This window comes from Corticium candelabrum, chromosome 6 (genome assembly GCF_963422355.1).
Source record: "Corticium candelabrum chromosome 6, ooCorCand1.1, whole genome shotgun sequence".
NCBI lineage: Eukaryota > Metazoa > Porifera > Homoscleromorpha > Homosclerophorida > Plakinidae > Corticium > Corticium candelabrum.
The window spans coordinates 6465118-6484878 of NC_085090.1; the positions used below are offsets into that span (position 1 = coordinate 6465118).

Genomic DNA, 19761 nt, shown 5'->3' on the forward strand with positions numbered 1-19761 from the left:
ATAGTATCCATACATTGAACAAACTCTTGACGACTTAGATGCATGGAGTAGCTGTGGATGTCGTGTGACTATCAGATTTAATTAAATATTATAATTAACAATTTGATAGGAATACTAGTCCGTCAGTCATCCGAATAATTGTGAAATCGACACAATTGTTTACTATTGGGCATGCGCAGATGTCACTAGTTGTGCAAAATTGATTGTTTCTGTTAGATACAGTGACAACTGTCATTATGTGTAGGCAGCACATGCGAAGTTGCAAACTAAATCCAATTAAGTATTAATTTAATTAATTAAAGTTCCAATTTCCTGACATTAAGCATGCTGTTATCCCGGATAATATCCCGGATAATGCTAATTTGCAAGTCAGTCTGAATTCGAAGTAGCTGTTGTTTCTTCTGCACGTTCGTCAACTGCCTCATTTAGCGTTTCTGTAGTCTCCAATTTGCACTCCACGTCTGTTTTGGGCCGCAACTCGTCCGTCAACGATTCATTGGCAATTACCGTTGCCATGGCGTCTTTCGAATCTGCCGCCACATCACAAGCGCATGCGCAGGCATTGTCGGGCTCTTTGCTCTGTTTCTCCTCTTCCATTTCTTCGGACTGTTGGGGCGTTGGTAAGTCTGTTGGAGGCTCTACTAGTTTGGGTGTTGTTGGATCGAAGTAGTTCATAGCTTCTGAGAGGAATTCTTCTAGAAGTTCGACGATGGATGTGAAGGAGGGACGAGACTCTGGATAGACGTCCCAGCATTGGGACATTATTTCGTAGCTAGGCGAGATAGACATGTTAATCGTGTCTTTGTCATTCTACGTTTTGGTTTGGTTTGAAGGTGTTGTGTTTTGTTAGTTGTCGGTCTGTTTGTCTGTCTGTCTCTCTGTCTGTCTATGTGTCTGTCTGTCAATTTGTCTGTCTGTCTGTGTGTCTGTCTGTCTATGTGTCTGTCTGTCTGTCTATGTGTCTGTCTGTCAATTTGTCTGTCTGTCTGTGTGTCTGTCTGTCTATGTGTCTGTCTGTCTGTCTATGTGTCTGTCTGTCTGTCTGTCTGTCTGTTTGTCTGTTTGTCTCAATATATATTTTCATAAATTGAACTAATACATGGGACTAAACTAACGGAAATATCTGTCGTTGTCTGTCAGTCTGTTTGTTTGTCTGTTTATGTGTCTGTCTGTGTCTGCATTGTCTGTCTGTCTGTCTTTCTGTTTATGTGTTTGTCTCTCTGTTTGTTTGCGCTGTCTTTCTGTTTGTCTGTCTGTGTGTCTGTCTGTGTATGTGTCTGTCTGTTTGTCTGTTTGTCTCAATATATATTTTCATAAATTTAACTAATACATGGGACTAAGCTAACGGAAACATCTGTCGTCTGTCTGTCTGTTTGTTTGTCTGTTTATGTGTCTGTCTGTTTGTCTGCATTGTCTGTGTGTCTGTCTTTCTGTTTATGTGTTTGTCTGTCTGTCTGTTTGTTTGCGCTGTCTTTCTGTTTGTCTGTCTGTCTGTCTGTGTGTCTGTCTGTTTGCCTCAATAGATATTTTCATAAATTGAACTAATACACGAGAGTAAGTTGACGGAAAATCTGTTTGTTTGTCTGTCTGTCTGTTTATGTGTTTGCCTGTCTGTCTGTTTGTTTGTCTGTTTATTTGTCTGTCTGTCTGTCTATCTGTCTGTCTGTCTGTCTGTCTGTCTGTCTGTCTGTCTGTCAATACATATATTTCTTATACAAGACATTATTACAATCTACGCTAAAAATCAGCAAGTTTTATCTGTCTGTCTGTCTGTCTGTCATATGTTTGTCTGTCTGTCAGTCTATCTGTCTGTCTGTCTGTATCTCTGTCTATCTGTCTGTCTCTCTATCTGTCTGTCTGTCTGTCTGTCATATGTTTGTCTGTCTGTCAGTCTATCTGTCTGTCTGTCTGTCTGTCTGTCTGTCTATCTGTCTGTCTGTCTGTTTGTTTGTCTGTTTGTTAATTTAGGTAACTGCCAGCCTGCCTTCTGCTTGCTTGTTCGTTTTGTCCATTTTTCTGTCTGTTATTCCGCCTCTTTGTCTGTTTGTCTACAGCATCTGAAATTGATCAATCGGCTTCTTGGTTTCTCAATTAGTTGTTTAGTTGGACTTTTTTGTCAGATAGCTGTCCATATCAAACAGAGGCAATGAACACACACACACACACACACACACACACACACACACACACACACACACACACACACACACACACACACACACACACACACACACACACACACATACAGACACACACACTAAAATGAGGGACATAAGGATAGTAGTTTAATTGTTGTAGTAATTTTCTTTCCTTACATCTCCTCTGGACAGTTCTCTGGCCTCTCCAATCGTTGCCCACTTCTCAGCAATGCAATCACATCTTGATTTTGTCTTCCAGGATAAGGCACTTGAGCTAGTGTCATCACCTCCCATAGTGTCACTCCATACGACCACTGCACAGAACCACTACCAGCCTGATTAACCATTTTCCCCATCATTATTTGTCTCACCACATCCGTTTTCACATCAAACGTCATGTAAACAAGACTTTCCAGAGCCATCCAACGTATCGGGAGTTCACCTCCTTGTCCCATTCGGTAGTACTCCTTGCCTTCTACCGTGGTTCGAGCCAAGCCGAAGTCAGCTACTTTGATCTCTTGATTCCAGTTGATCCTACGAGGAAGCAATGCAGTAAGCAATTTTGTGTTGGAATTTTTCGATTGAGAGTTTGAGTATTCTGTGTGTTAAATTTGCAGGCTCAAAATAGGTGATCATTTCGGATAGTGAAATTGCTGTTTGCAGCAGGTAGGTTTGTTTGCTTTGTGTGCAGTCTGGTAATTGGGAAGTATGTTGTTGTGCGGTGTGTGCTGTTGTGTTTCATTTGCATGTAAGTGTGAATGTGTATGTACATGCACATGAATTGTGTGTGTGTGTGTGTGTGTGTGTGTGTGTGTGTGTGTGTGTGTGTGTGTGTGTGTGTGTGTGTGTGTGTGTGTGTCTGTGGGTGTCTGTGTGTGTGTCTGTGTGTCTGTGTGTCTGTGTGTCTGTGTGTGTGCTGTGTCCCATTTTAATGTAAGAGTGAATGTGTATGTACATGCACATGAATTGTGCATGTGTTTGTGTGTGTGTGTGTGTGTGTGTGTGTGTGTGTGTGTGTGTGTGTGTGTGTGTGTGTGTGCATGCATGTGTGTGTAACAACCTTACAACAACAAAACAAAACAAAATGTTTCATCAATCTTACATGCAATTTCTGGCTGCGAGATCTCGATGTATTATCCCCTTTGCAGATATATACTCCATCCCTCTTGCTATCTGATGTCCAAATTTGACTAACTGCACCAGATCAATAGGCTCCTAAATATCCACAGTTACTTTCTGAATCACCAAGAGATACCCAAACAACAACCTTTGAAGGGTTGTCAGGTACTTCAGTACGTCGATTTGGTCTTCTTTTTCTTAAGAAGGTTTTTAGGTCTCCAAGGTCCATGAACGGCAGTACAATGTATGGCGAGACATGCCTCTCATTGGTGGGATCATCAGACCAGCATATGCCGATTAACTCCATGACATTGGGATGATTGAGATTTTTCATCTGGAGTCCTTCTTTGATAAAACTATTGACCTCCGATTGACTCAGTCGACCTGCAGTGATAGATGAATCTGTGTTTTGTCATTAGCTTTATAGGGACTTGTTATGGCATACTTTGTATTGACTTGATTGCAACTGGCACTGTCCCATCGAGTTTGCCCTGCAGCACCTCTCCAAAATTTCCTATCATGTATGTACATTGACTCGTGTTTTCTTGTTTGTCTGTCGGTCTGTCTGCCTTTTGTCTTACCGATCTTGTCTTGTTTGACTGGCTGTCAGTGTGTTTGTCTGGCTGATTGCTTGCCTATCAGTCTGGTTGTCTAGCTGTTTACCCTTCTACTGACGTACGTGCCTGTCTCTTGTGTCGCTGTTATGTCTCTTCTTTCTCACATTAATTTTGAACATAGAGACTCTGACGCGCTCATAAAATTGAAATTAGAAATTTGTCTCACACTGCACTATTGTTTGAATGGACTGCCAACAGTTTGTCATGTTGCCAGATGGTAACTAACTTTTCACTGCATCATTGCATGCATGATTTATGTATTATTGTTCAATACAATTCACCAACTACAAGAATTGTGTTAAACTGTATGTTGAGTTGGTGTACAGTTTGTTGCAGAACAGTCAGGATCTGCAGTAACTGAATGTATCTCTGCGTCATTTACTGATGCATTAGCTTGTTGTTTAACAACAAACCCCCGAGCCTGGTACAAGGCTAACAAAAACATACCACTTGTATTGCACAATGTATTGTTGCTTATTTATGGAAAGGAACACTTGAGTGTCTTGTTTGTATATGCAGAACTCTATGGCTTGTTGTAGTCACAGGTCTATCTATGATATAAACACACAATCAGTCAACTATCTTGTACACACCTTTTCCAATCTCTTTTCCCACATCCAGGCGGTTTGGATCTATGACCACGTCGTGCATCTCTTTGATGACGTCATCTTCTAAGAAGATTTGCAGAGACAGAAAAGCAGAATTCTGCATCAGATTACTGATGTAATGATGTGACTGGATACGTGGAAGGTCACGACGAACTACAAGAAATCGACAATTAGAACAGAAAGTGGGTATGGCTACACACACACACACACACACACACACACACACACACACACACACACACACACACACACACACACACACACCAGTCTACAGTTGAATCTATTGTTATAGCAATAACAACAATGGTAAAACTGGCATATGCATGTTTCCGTTTTCAGAACAACAAAAGTGGTTGAGAATTTATAGTAAGGTGTCGTCAGGGTTTGACCTTGATGTAGATGAATTATGATAAATACTTACAACTGATGACATACCTGAAATGGAGGTTGGAATTCCATTTTCATCAAGATATCTTTTTTTCAAAACACTGGACATGGTTGTTGTTACCGAAATTGCCAGAGTGACGATAGCAGGATAAACAGCTGTGACAACGAGAAATGCGGAATGCACAAGACAGTTTGATGTCCACAATAGGATTGACACAGCGACTGCTTGGAATATGAAGCATGTTGTTGCTACTGCCACGACGACTTGAGGCTTTGAGTTGAACATCAGTTGATGTTGTCCACAGTATGCAATCAACAGAGTGACAACACTAAAGACATTGATGGCTACGTTATACCAATAGGCAACGACGACCATGATATGTTGTCTTGCTTCTAAGCAATGATCTGCATTTGTTTGATACAGAGTATCCTTGATGTTAAAATTAAAGAATGCGAGACCAGACAAAGTCATTTGGATAGAAACGATGAGAACATAGACACTCAATCTGGCTGTAAATTGGTTCAAAGTGCTTCCACTTTGAGAGAGCAGCTTGACAAGCAATGCTGCATAACACACGCAACCAAATGTGTTGATGAGAAAGTCTAGTATCAAATTGTCGCACTCTAGTGATGGCAGGGCATTGGATACGATCAGTATTGCAATGAGAATGACTACAATGGAATCGATGATGAGTAATACACCCCCTAGTGAGAGAGCAGAATGTCTCACAGTTGGCCATCCTTTCCGTACAACGAAGAAGATACCAAATAGAACATGGAATACGGCAATGCCTATAGGGACAGCAACGAGTCCAATCACTTTTGTGTGAGAACACTTCAGGGATGAGTTGGTGGTCGTTGGTGGTTGTGCTTGATTTGGTTGTATCGAACTTACTTCTAGATCAATTTCTTGAGATAAAGTGAAAGATGGCATTTCTGTTGGATCGACAGTGTTTGGGATCAGACATGTTACTGATGTCTCAGAATTCCAACTGTGAGTTGTGTCATCAAATTCAAGAGTTCGGTTTCCATTGTTGATTTCCCATTTGCCCAGTAGCACGTATTGATTTTGTTCTGTTTGGTTGCCTGTTGTATTCAGCAGCAAGAATTCGTAGACCCAGCGACTTGGTTGGAGCCATCCCATTGGTGGAGCAGATGGATGAATGAGGCTAATGATATTGCCTGTCCATGACGTGATTTTAGTAACAGGGTGGTTGCTACCTTCTTGGATACTTTTCTGATTGTTGTAATACACTGACTGTCCCGTATTTGCTTTTGTGAAGTTGTCAAGATATGCAGTGATCGTGTAGATGGAATCAATGACAAGAGGAGCGACGACGTGTCGAACTATTGGACGAGTGATTGGTTCAAGGAAGTCTTCGCTGTTGCAGGTTTTCTCACTTATGCTGCAGTTGAATTTATTCTCCCAGTAATCTCGTAGAAAAGCGTTCTTTTGTAGACTTTTCGAATTCCATCTCAGCGATGCCATGTGATTCTGGAAGGCGTCTATTCCTTCAATCTGAGAACGGATTGAAACAACTTTCTCTACTTCTTGTTTGACATCAAGTATCATTTGAAACAACTCATCAGGGTCATCTACCATGCCCCAAAACTCTCCCAACAGAAAAGAGAAGGAATGTCTAGCTGAAACAGGTAAACGAAAGAAACTTTGGATGAATCGATTTGCATGTAGCATTGAAGACAAGAGAACAACAGCCTGTGGAGCAGTTTGGCTGACAGTATAAATGTCTAAGAAGTCTAATCCTTGTCCTCGAATTGGATCATTCACTCGACCCGATCCACTAATTGACTTTGACGAGGCTTGTTGGTCTAATATCTCATAGTAAGTAACATTTGGTTGACATGTAGAGCTTTGGTTTATTACATAATTAGCAAATTCCTGACGAGATCTTCTGCCACAGTTGTCACCACTCGTCACTAGTAATACTTGCTGCCAACCAACATGGTTTAGAATGTCAACAGCTGCTTGTGCCTGTAGCACACACGACTCCTGCTGATATACAAGCATGTCATTAATGTTGTCATGAGCATGGATGCCTTCATAAATGAATGGAATGTCAACAAATGGAAAGGCAGCTCGACCAGTTGAACTGCCTGGGTTATGCATCACAATATGTTCATAGACATCTACAATGTCATGCTCGCTGTAAGGTTCTGGACCCTCATAGTAGAAAGGACCTAAGATGGTGCCTATGACATCATTGTTTTCAACAAGAGCTTGAGCTTGGTTTTCAACACAATGACTCTCTGAGAATCCACACGTGTCCCACATGGCGTAGTGCAGGGTGGCGTTTGTGAGGATGTCAGACCTGGAGTTGATCATGTCTACTGCTAGAATAAGAGCCTCTGCTTGCTCGACAGCAAATCGATGAAATCGAGGTTTCAACAGTGGGTTGGTGGCTGTGCACTCAGTTTGACCAGTTAATTGGTTGACATCTTGCTGGTGGATAGAGAATAAGCCACCAACTGTGAATACCTTGTCATCATTATTCATTCCACTTTGAGACGCTGTTGTAGAACTAGGACAATGATCAGGAACATTGAAAGCTTGCTCGACCAGCAAGACATGCCAAAGTAAGACACACTGTCTTGCCAATCTTCTCAAACTCATCATCTCATCGAGACAACATCTGAAGCAAAGCAGACCACAAGTGCACATAGAAAGAGGAAGTACGCGTTGAAAGACATGCAAAGAATCCAACTAGCAGGAAGACCAAACAGTCTAGCAGCAGATAGAACTGGATATATGAAAACAGAGAGCCTGACATTGATTTGCAATGCAACACAGACGTAGAAAGACGTGAAGTAAGACATACAACCTTTTGAGCGAGCCCTAGTGGGCACTCAATAATCAAATAAATTTCTGACCTTTTTCAAATGGTTGTAGGGTTAATTAATGGGCGGAAATTTCCTGTGTGCTGAAGGCAGGCTGTAGGCTCACCCAGGCCAAGAATCCTTTTAGCTATGTCGTGGACGAGCTGTCAGCCGCAAAACTGGATCAGTGATGTTGCCAATTTGCATGTTCTCATCAATTGTTTGGATGTGATATCATGTGTCATCGGTGAGGGATGGCGGTGTCTGGTACAGATGGACTGTAGTCATGTGGTTATCTCGGGTTCCACGTCATATCTGTGTCTGTAAACTACGCCATTGCGGTGATGATTGTCATTGTAAAGTACGCCATGTTCTCGACAGCCACACGCAGTTTGACTGTTTTGAAGGAGAAACGTATAATGGCGAAGATTGTTCACGCAGACAAACTAAAAAGGCATTTGTGCTACCAAAGTACTTAGTAGCTCCGTTGTGTATGAAATCACACCATTTGAATTAATTAAGCTAACGTTGTGCACAAGTTAAGGGAAAGTGTTTGCGCATGCGTGACATAAAGTCTTAATTAAGTTAATTAACTAGAAAATCTTGTGAAATATACGTCTAGAGACCCTACAGAAGGTACCGAAATTTTTCTAGAAAATAGCAGGCTTGTCTGAAAAAAGGTTCAATAACAGAAAAACTGAAGAGGTGTGCCTGATTATAATTACATTTATAGAAGGTCTGAACTGCAGTTTCATTAACAAGATTGCGAATGCCAAAAATGTGTGTATTTGCTAGATAATGATAGTGAAATAATAATATAGGAATACTATACAATTCCAGAAATCTGATCAGTTACACCATAACTTATAGATAACAGGACAGGAAGAGGGTACAGTGTATGTCTATTTTTATCCTCTGACCTGATTTCAACAGTACATTCATGATTGTACCTTTTTGCACGGTAGTGGTACACAGTGCGGATCCAAGCGGGGCAATGGAGTCTTTTATCTCGATTTTAGTTCTAAGAAATCCGACTTGATTTGATATCCTCTAGAGTCCCAACAGGAGTCTAGATTACAGACCTGTTATCATGATCAACGCATGAGGATCTACATCTGTTATTATCTTGCTAATTGTTCGCAAAGTTACCCTTCTGGACTATGACGTCATTGTACGCCCCTGCTAATTAAGCGGCGGAGAGAAGGATGTTGCTTCAAAATCCGCTTTTTGACCCCGATAAAATTGCTTCTGGTTTCTTCCTACCACTAGTAACGAAGTGCGCACGCGCGCATACACACACAGACACCCCTAAAATTTAGGTAGTAGTTTTTATACCAAATTGTGGGTTTAAAATGCCTTGAATAAGTTCAATTATTTCAGGTCTTTCTGAACCCAGTGTTCCATAAGCTGGGCGCCTATATATGATTGAGAAGTCTACTGTACTTCCTTGTAACGAATTGTTTTGAGGAAGGTTGTTTGGCATTTCTAGTCGTTGTCTTTGATCTTCAATTCTACGGGATATTCATATGCTGTTGCCAGATTTCTTTAGATTGGTTATTTTAATTATGCCATTTAGACAATCCAAACATTGGTCTGATACATTTTAAGTGAAATTTGTCTAGTTAGCTTTTGAAAGTTACTTGCATGAGTCACAGCCAAATCGTAATTACAGCCATGCATACAATAGTACTGGCAGAACAATAATAGTTTAGAAAACTTTCAGTTTGATAGATCTAGAGAAATTTCTATTGGTGAACAATCGTTCCGCCAACAATTAACTGAATGCTGTCCTGGCTTTGCAATGTTTTCAATTTCCTCACAACATCCTCCAGACTTGTGAACGACACTTTCAGATAACAAAATTCATCAACACCACACACACACACACACACACACACACACACACACACACACACACACACACACACACACCACACACACACACACACACACACACACAATCACACACACACAGAGACAAAGATACACACACACACACACACACACACACACACACACACACACACACACACACACACACACACACACACACACACACACACACACACACACACACACAACACACACACACACACACACACACCGCTAGCGTTTCGTGTAATCCTACTAATGGCTTATTTCAGCTTGTAGAAAACTGTTGGTCTAGACTCTAACATATTAATTAACTAAGTTAACCTAAAAAGACTCCCATGTCTCACGTAAATTCTAGAATTGTAAATCTGCCACTGAAGCCACAGTACAAGAACAGGAGGCGTTCCAGTCACAATTACAGTTAGTTCTGTTGTTCCTAGTGAGTGTACAGTACATACACGCACAAAAAGTGTAAAACACGTGGACGGGGTCAGCTACAATAGTAGTCGATTCCTGACGTCACGTTAACCACGTCCTGGGAAAATCTGGGAACGGAAGACAATCTGTTCTCTAATTAGCGTCATCTAGACGATTTCACCGCAAATCAGTCTGGCTTCAATAATTGCTTTGCATGTTCGTAACCAGGCTACCGCATTCGGGATAGAGAGCAACCAACTATTGCATTTCAGCGTAATTACCGGCAAAGGTTAGTGGTGACGTAAACATTTAGTTAGATCAACTTGCTTACGTTTTAACAACGCTTACGTGCTCACTAAAACAGCAAACAATAGATGCAATTTTTGTTCCATTGTGATCAATATCTAATTAGCATGATCGATGACTGTAGAAGTAGGGCAAGTGTGCCTACAACGCCACACCTAAAACACTACACCCGGATCTAAATAAAAATAGCCAATGTGTATACAAAGTGTCGATTGCCTGCTCTCGACCGCTCACGTTGTGATCATGCGTGTCGTAATGCACGGTTCTCAGCTAGACAACGACAGCCGCTTCTTAATTAATGTGTGGGCGTTCACACCGACCAGCTGCACGTGACTGCGTCACTTCCCGAAACGCGCTTTGCCGTATTCATCTCTGCTCTCTGCTCTCTGGCCTACGCGTCTTACGTCAACAGCCGGCGAGAAACTTCCGCAGTACTTGTCCGGAATGTTCTGATCTTTTTCCTGGCCAAATATCGACAACCGCGACTGCCACTTTGTATTGGGTTTGGTCAGAGCGCGCCTCTGTACATTGATTAGCTTTTCTACCCACTTCCTGGGTTCTCGCTTACGTTGCCTAGCCTGGCACTTAGCGTCGCCGCCCGCTGTTAATCACACTTTGACGTGTAGAGCGATGAGAGACGAACGCATAGTGTTGGTCTTCTTCATCTTGCTTGTCGGTGTGCCTCAACACCGTGCTGTTGGACCTGACGGTTGCCCGTACCTCGATAGTGTCATCACTGATGGCATGAACTCTACTCGATATACGATTGGTGGACTGTTCTCTATTCATCAGAGGACGCAAGGACACGATGCGAGAATTTATTGCACACTCAAGAGCGACTTTCACGACCGTGCTTTACACCGGGAGGGTGTCGAATTGACTGAAGCGTTAGGACTCGCTGTAGACGCCATCAACGCTGATGATACGCTCCTCGGCAATGCTACACTTGGCTTTGCCATACGTGATACGTGCGGATTGCTGGATGGGACGGACTGCGTGAACGACGTGGCCAAGGAGTTGGTGCAAGAGCATGACGTCACAGCAACTGTAGTTGGTCCTTTCCACAGTGATGGTTCGGACAACGTTGATATTATCAGAGTTGAAAATGTCTTTCGGCAGTTGTTCAAGTTAGATCCTCAATCTAGAGAACCAGAAGGAAGAGGTATTTTTCCTGTTTTGGATATTCCGGAGTTGCCAGACATAGAGCCTGATGATTTCAGAGAATCAGTGCGTTATGTTGGCCACACGTGTGACCTTCAGGCCAGAGCTGCCATTGATTTTCTTGAGCATGCTGGATGGCAAGACATTGTTGTAATTACGAGCTCTGACAACTGTGGACAAAACATCAGTGTGGAATTTTACAAACTTGTTCAAGAACGAAAATGCAAGTTCAAAACTCGATTTTATGAGGAAAAATCGTCAAAGGCTGGCACGAGGACTCATGTGACGGGTACCTTTGACCCTACAGACATATCAACTTTTTCTACTCACACCGTTTTCCAGACTTTAGAGAAAGAGGGCTACCCAGATGCATTTGTTGTCTTCTCATCAATTTCATTTGGATATTCATTATTGGGACCGGAGGGATTGTATAAAACGTTTTATATCGATGCAAGCTTGAGAAGAAGAAGTGCTTTTCTGTTGGGAGATTTTTGGGGTGAACCAAGACATGCAGACGATCTATATGAAACAATAAACAACTTGGTTAATGACACAAAACAAGTTGTGAGTCTACGTACCCATCTCAGCGGATACGACAAATTTCAAGATCACATGGCTGGTTTGCGATTATCATCAAGACAGATGAAACGTAACACATACTTGGAAGAGTACTGGCAGGAGTACTTCGGGTGTACGGTTAGTGTCAATTGTACCGACGATATGAAATTAGAAGTAATTCGACGTCCGATTTTGAGAAACACGAATGCACTTGTTGTTATTGACTCTGTCTATACGATTGCTGCATATGTTGAGGTTTATCGAAAGTTGTTTCCAACTAACAGAGGCGTTAGGTTTGACGATTACGGTCTTCGTAGAGTGAACGTAACAAGTTGGACTGGTAATGTTATAATGATGGACAAGCTGTATTTCTTATCATACGTTCAGTCTCGTAAATGGGCCTACGACATCTTGATTTTGAAGAATGAGGCTGGACGTATGGTTGGTGAAGAGTATGGATTATGGACAATGACAGATGGTTATAGGAAGGACAGGTTATTTGATCTGAAAGTGTTTAGAAAGAATGTTAGTGTATCACTATGGAGTCCACAACCGATTCCGAATGAAGAGCTTTGTCCGATAACACCAACAGTAACACCAACGATAGCATCAACGACAACGCCAATCATAACGTCAAATTCGACATTAATTAACATTGGACAAGTAAGTAAGCCTGAAGAATATTGTTCTAGTGAGGATGTACGTGGCATGGTAGCGTTACCTGTTTTCATACTCTTGCTACTGTGCGTCGTCGGTTTGACTTACGGCATCATCAAAGGCTGGATTTCTGTTTGGGGGACGATGCTGAAATTCGGTAGCATACTTCTGCTCATCGTCACAGCTGCTTCGATTCTTCTCTCTATCCTGATTGCTACTGATGCAGTCTCTGCTCTGTCGTGTGATCATCTCGTGGCTGACTTTCTCGTTAACATTGTCGGATGTGTGTGTTACACAGTCATGTTGATCGCCGTCCTAGCGAAAGGAATCGGAAAGAAACTGAAGCGACTCAAAGTAAAGGCCACGATATTTCTCCTCTTATTTGTTTTGCAGATAATTCTGTCATCGATTGGCAGTTTTCATATCGATAACGAGAAGAGCAGTAACATTACAAACGCTGAGCAGTGTGTAGATGCAAGAGATCATCCTCTCATCTATGTGTCATATTGTTTGAATTGCATTATCATACTCACGTCTACCATTGTGTTTATTGCCACATTTAAACGTGTTCGAATCCAGAGACCAAAGCCGCCGTCTTGGGCTACTCCGATTATGTCGTTCATCTTGACTGTGATCTTTCTCGTTCTCATCGCCGTCTTTCTTTGGTCTGGCTCGTGCTTGGTTCAAGTTCGGTTACTCGTTGTGTTGGCAGTCTTTCCGGCTTTCGCGATTCTTTCACTAATACTTCGAATTGTTGTGTCGTTGTCATACAAGAAGCATGTGGAACGTAAACAGTCGATTGTACTTCCAGATGGGCTTAATGGTACATTTCAGTGTTTCGGTGTTTATTGCTTTGTTGCATTTGTTTATTTTCTTGTGTTTCAGTTAATAGTAATTACTTTCAACGCGAACCGTCACATCACTATGTTGCGAGTGCTCATGTCGACAGCCAGATTATCATTATTCCTGCTGACTTCTGGGATGAGGATATCGTGAAGGCAATTAAGGAGGTGCTGATAGAGCCTCGTCGCATACAAGTGCAAGCAAAGATAGGGAAAGGTATGGCTTGTCTGTGAATGTGATTAACTTGTATATTTGTGTGTGTGTGTGTGTGTGTGTGTGTGTGTGTGTGTGTGTTTGTGTGTGTGTGTGTGTGTGTGTGTGTGTGTGTGTGTGTGTGTGTGTGTGTGCGTGTGCGTGCGCGTGTGCTTGTGTATCTTTGTGTTTATGTGTTTGTTTATCTGTATGTCTGCTGGTCAATGTGTACATGGTGCATCAGAACTGTGCATCTGTTTGTTTTTCTATTGTAATGTTTGTGTTTTATGTATGTCTTTGCTTGCTTGTTTGTTTGTCTCTTTTGTCTTTCTATGTAGTTGTCTTCCTGTATTTCTGTCTATCTCTTTGACTGTCTCTCTGTCTGTTTTCTGTCTGTCTGTCTGTCTGTCTGTTTGTCTGTCTGCCTGTCTGTCTGTCCGATACATATATTTTCATAAATCAGTACTATTACAAGCTATATGATGATCTAAACTAAATAATTCTAAGAACTACACAAACAAAAAAGACCCTTAGGCCCTACACATATAGTGATTTAATAATTTGCAACTGTAGTGTTCGCTCTGTGAATGCTATATAACTTGTCTGCTATAACTGTCTGTCTGTCTGTCTGTCTGTTTGTCTGCCCGTCTGTCTGTCGGTCTGGCCATCTGGCTTGTCTGTCGGTCTGTCTGTCTGTCTGTCTGTCTGTCGGTTTGTCTCTGTCTACTTGCCTGTTTGACTGTCTGTCTGTCTAGTTACCTGTCTGTCTAGTTACCTGTCTGACTGTCTGTCTGTCAGTTTGTCTGTTTGTCTAGTTACCTGTCTGACTGTCTGTCTGTCAGTTTGTCTGTCTGTCTGTCAGTTTGTTTGTCTTCCTGTCTACTTGCCTGTCTGACTGCCTGTCTCTCTGTTTGTTTGTTTGTATGTCTGTCTGTGTGTCAGTTTGTCTGTCTGTCTGTCTGTCTGTGTGTCAGTTTGTCTGTCTGTCTGTCTACTTGCCTGTCTGTCTGTCTAGTTGCTTGTCCGTATGTCTGCCTGTCTGTCAGTCTGTTTGTCTGACTGTCTGCTTGCCTGCCTGTCTGTCTGTCTGTCTGTCTGTTTGTCTGTCTGTCAATACTTGAACGAAGTTGAGCAGTGTGAGCTAATGAGTCATTCACAACCTCAAATACAATACATCAAGTCAAAAGTCCTTAACTAAAGAGTGACACAAGAAGCTCTACTTTATCCAATTAACTACATTGTACACAAATTAATGAAAGTTGTGTTCTGTGTCAGGCAACTTTGGTGAGGTATTCAAAGGAACAATGGATGGAAAAATCATAGCTCTCAAGTCTGTCCAAGGTTTGTATCCATCGCACACTACACCCGATTTTACATAATCATTTCTTCATTGACAGATCGAATGAACCAGAACGAGGTGAACGGATTTGTCAGAGAAGGACTGCAGATGAAGGTCTTAAACCATGTAAACGTGATGGAGCTGTACGGCATCTGCTGGTCAAGCGATCCGGCCCACGCTCGCCACGTCTCCCCACTTATTGTATTACCATATATGGAACTCGGCGACTTGAAAACTTACTTGAGAAAACGTCGACCAGGAAGACGTGCGACACTGGTGGAAGACATGGAGCTTCAATCAGAAGAAAGAGTGAGAACATGTGGGATTGGGTCTGTCAATAGGATTGAGTTGTATGTGGCATGTTTACTCTAGAAACCGATCTCGACACTCCAGCTGGTGCAGTTTGCATGGCAGATTGCATGCGGTATGGAATACATTGCAGACAAGGGAATCGTTCATCGAGATCTTGCCACCAGAAATTGCATGTAAGTGTTTATATTGTTTGGATTTAATATAGGAACCCGTCTTTACGACCAGTTGACAAATGGGGGCGCCTAAGAAACAGTAGCAGATCCAGATCTGGTGTTTCCCCTCTCCCCTGCACAATGCTCAATCTTTCCAAGGGAGTGTGTGCATAGTACTCACACTCTTTCCTTCGCTTGCAGTCAGCCCTCTTAGATGACCTTCTCAAAGTGACACACAGTCATTCGTAGCCTTTACTGCTGAAGGTGATACAGAGTGGAATATAACGGTCGGTCAATGGTCATTGCATGACCGGCCAACTGGTGTTCATGACCGACCACAATTTGGCTGTGATCGGACATACCTACATGACTGGTAAAGGTGTAATAGTTATTGCATGGATGGTACATGTAGGGAATCAGGGAGCAACTTAAGAGTCCAGACAACTGACAGAAGCAGGCAAGATCTAAGAGTTGATGACCTCCAGATGCTTGAGTGCAAAATGACGTTGTAGAGCACAATGTCATATTTATTGCTCCAAGCATCATTTATTGCAATAGCCGCAGTCGAATAGGACAAACGGTGGGACGACTACGTGCCGGTAACTACGTTGTTTGTTGAACAACATGCTCTTGATCAGTTCATGTCATTACTTTACCGGCCTTAATTGCTTTAACTAAAATTTAAATTTTTTTGGTTACAAACCACGATAACCATGTAACAAAACAACAGCAAACAAGCCAAAGTTTATGTTTTGATTTTGATAGCAAATAAATACAGAAATCAGATAAGAAGGAATGCCCAAATTTTAAAATACCAGGTCAACCTTCTTTTGCTAAGCACGATGTCTGACCATAAATTTTGCCTTCTATTCCACTCTGTGGTAGACCAGGAACATCAGTGAGCAGGGGAAGACAGTCTTTTATCAACATCTCGCTTTTCATAACCGGTAGTTAGACTAGATCACGTAACTGATGAAATCATGTGACATGCTTTCATCAGTTACTTCGGAACTGCAAAACTTTTATCCCGCAAAATGGTCTCGGATGCAAAAGTGTGAAAATTTTAAACGGCAAAAATTTCCACGTTTACAATACTCTTGTAGAGCTTTCACACTGAGCCAATTAGTCTACACTCAAACCTCCCTAATCCAGGCTCCAAGATTTGGACACCTCCCTAGACCGGACACTTTTTCCAGCACATATCAAGTCTTGGGGCTTCGAGGGTAAGCACTTTGGCAAGAAACTCCCCATCTAAACACTTAATTCTCAAGCCTGTCTTGACTATTACGTGCCAGTGTGTAGGAGAATGTGTATGTAACGTATGTAACTATAGTACAAAGTACACATGTACATGACATTGTAGTACAAGTGTGTACTGTACACGCATACTGTATGCAGACCTGCTATGACGTTCACCTTTACATTAAAATGGTTTGGGATTCCAAGGATATAACGCGCATTAGCTATCTCTATCTTCTGGACATTTCTAGTATCCGGACAGCGGCTGGTCTCTTAGTAGGGAGGATTGAGTGTCCTTTGTTATGTAGTTGTTATCGCAAAGTGTGATGAGGATTTTTGGTTTTTGTGTATAGGGTCAGTTTGGATTTAAAAATCAAAATTGCAGACTTTGGATTAGCTCGGACCATGAAAGAAGGGAAGGATTATTATCGTATGGATCAAGGTGGTCAACTTCCCGTTCGCTGGATGTCAATCGAGAGTCTCCTTGACTTCACATTTACGACAAAATCTGATGTGGTATGGTTTGATGATTTCTGTTGATCGTCGTGTTGTGTGTGATTGTGGGAGTTTGTTTAGTGGTCGTATGGTGTGACACTTTGGGAGGTGATGACTTTGGCTCAGCTTCCGTATCCGGGCATTTCGAATCAGGAGGTGATTCCGTTATTGAAACGTGGACGAAGGTTGCAGCGACCAGACGAGTGTCCACAGGAAGTGTAAGCTGGTGATGTGCTGTGTTTGTTTGTTATGACAGTGTGTGTGTGTGTGTGTGTGTGTGTGTGTGTGTGTGTGTGTGTGTGTGTGTGTGTGTGTGTGTGTGTGTGTGAATGTGAGTGTGTGTTTGTGCATGTACATGTGCACGTGTGCGCATGCGTGCACACACACTCATTATATTAGTTCATAAGTAAAACATCTAGTAATTCAATTATACAACTTTTGCATCCTTTAGATACGACATAATGAGACAATGTTGGCTTCAGAACGCTGAAGATAGAATGACGTTCACTCAAATCTACAAAGAACTCGACGGTTATCTCGAACGACTCGCTGAGTACTGCAGGACATTCAATCCAGACCCCCAAGAAGATCCATACATGCACTGGAAGCTGTGCCACGAAATTGCCGAAGGTCTAGATGAGGACGATGATCCAGGACTTGGAAAACCCGACAAAGAAACCAACGGATTTGCCACAATAGCCCCAGATGAGGTCACCAAGGGATCCACCAAAAGCTTAGTGCTAGAAGCACGTGACAACACGATTCCAGCAGAGGACAAACTGGAATCCATGAAGAAATCTGGTGTGACGAGAAGCACGGTGTCTCTCAAATAGATCTGTAAGCATTCAAACTGTTAGAGTATTAACGCCGCTTTTAGAATGAATAGAGAGAGTTTTGATTTATTGGGTAGATAGATCACACTGTATAGTATCAACTTCATTGTGTAGTGAGCGTTGTTTAGCTAGAGCTTTGACCGCCTCATCTGGAATGAGTGCATGTAGAGCAACTAGTTGTGTTAAGAGTGACTTTCATAATTTATGGACTTTATGTCGAAGGCATAGCAAATTGATTATTATGTATGTTAATTAAAGGAGACATCCAAATGGCTTAGACTGGCTGTCGCTGTGTTTATACGTACTGCTGCACTTTGCTCTCAGAGTGTGATGGTTGGATCACGGTATGCAATAATATAAAATACTGAAAGTTAGTCATGACACAAAAACTGAACTAAACCACACTGAATTAAGAATAAATGCTATAGTCTGTGGGTGTTAGTATGTAATTCATTAGTTAATCAGTTTGACCAGAATCGATGGTCACGTGATTGAGTACTTTTTGACTAAACCTTAATTAGGGCGACCAGCTGCATCTTATCTACGTACAAAACGGTAATGTGCTCTCGAGGCTTTCAATACAGTAATCAGTGAAACAATAACGGATGTACAACAGTAATCCATGCTGTCACGTGACACGTTATGCCCCGGATAAGCGGAATTTTAGCGGCCTATTTGACGTGTGTATGATTCTTTCAGAGAATTTACGATTTGTGGATAGTTTCTGGATGAAACGTTTGGCTCTCTCGTTAGAGTCCTGTTGAATTGACGTCTCGTTTGAGTGTCTTCGCTTCAGCGGATGTAGAGAGCCGCCAAGAATTGAAGATGCTGGTGTCTACACCAAATACAGAGCAGGTAAGCATTTAAACTGACTGGTTTGGTGTTACTCCGGGTTTAGTACGCTCACACATTGCAAGTTCTGTAATTCAAGAAATTATATAAGGCAACTAGGACTGAATTTGAGGCTTCGAATTCTGTCTGACCGTGCAGCAGGTCATCTGGCATGTGAATGGTTACTGCAACCTTTACGCTTCAGCAGCACTGCACTTATTAATTAACTTCCTATTTCTGTTGACTGAGAGTTTTTTCTTGTTGTTGTTGTTGTTGTTGTTGTTGTTGTTGTTGACTGATATAGTTTGTTTGTTTGTTGTTGTTGTCATTGTTGTAATATTTTCTTTTATGTTTTAATTTTGCATCATGTTTATGTGTGCGATGCAGACATACAATAACATATAATAATTATCTGAGAAAAAACTTATGATAAACTAATCCTAGCGTTTCAGATAGTTTGACATATTAGCGAAGACTATACATATACATATGATATGTATAGTAGATTAGTGACAGGCAGTTAGCTGCTGAAGAAGCCATTGCAGTGTTCACCAAATTGGGTAGCCCGAACGCTTCCTACAACCACAAATATTGGACGGGCAACATAGCTGTTCTACGTTAAGATTTAATGGTTTCTGTTGTCTGTTACCGTTCTTTCCTAACGGTCTAGTGGTGATCAGCCAGAGGGAAAGGCGTGACTAGTTGTAGCTAATACTGTCTGTTGTTCTCAGTATCAGTATATATATATATATATATATATATATATATATATATATATATATATATATATATATATTATTGCAATGCTGGTCAAGAAGGTACATCATGAGTAACAACTTCTTGCAGTATT

The 19761-nt window shown here is 41.7% G+C and overlaps 3 protein-coding genes across 4 annotated transcripts in view; 2 read left to right on the top strand and 1 right to left on the bottom strand.

The window, feature by feature from the left end:
* Positions 1–82, top strand: part of LOC134181229 (uncharacterized) — a 10652-nt gene extending 10570 nt beyond the window's left edge. The window contains exon 8 of one of the 2 annotated variants that reach the window (XM_062648468.1): positions 1–82. This exon is cut by the window's left edge and continues 171 nt beyond it. The gene's annotated coding sequence lies outside the window, so the exon portion shown is untranslated. The other variant, XM_062648469.1, reaches the window with a different exon arrangement.
* A 35-nt stretch (positions 83–117) lies between these two features.
* Positions 118–6788, bottom strand: LOC134181228 (uncharacterized). Its single transcript, XM_062648467.1, has 8 exons — positions 4918–6788; positions 4468–4635; positions 3703–3771; positions 3406–3641; positions 3241–3353; positions 2510–2672; positions 2316–2452; positions 118–772 (listed from the first exon to the last, which is right to left on the bottom strand). Exons 1-8 carry the CDS (start codon positions 6563–6565, stop codon positions 370–372), a joined length of 2937 nt encoding a protein of 978 aa, XP_062504451.1. The 5' UTR covers positions 6566–6788; the 3' UTR covers positions 118–369.
* A 3747-nt stretch (positions 6789–10535) lies between these two features.
* Positions 10536–18287, top strand: LOC134181227 (uncharacterized). Its single transcript, XM_062648466.1, has 8 exons — positions 10536–13498; positions 13561–13734; positions 14986–15051; positions 15108–15358; positions 15422–15534; positions 17106–17268; positions 17329–17465; positions 17699–18287. The coding sequence occupies exons 1-8, from the start codon at positions 10930–10932 to the stop codon at positions 18078–18080; spliced, it is 3855 nt and encodes a 1284-aa protein (XP_062504450.1). The 5' UTR covers positions 10536–10929; the 3' UTR covers positions 18081–18287.
* The last annotated feature ends 1474 nt before the right edge of the window (positions 18288–19761 follow it).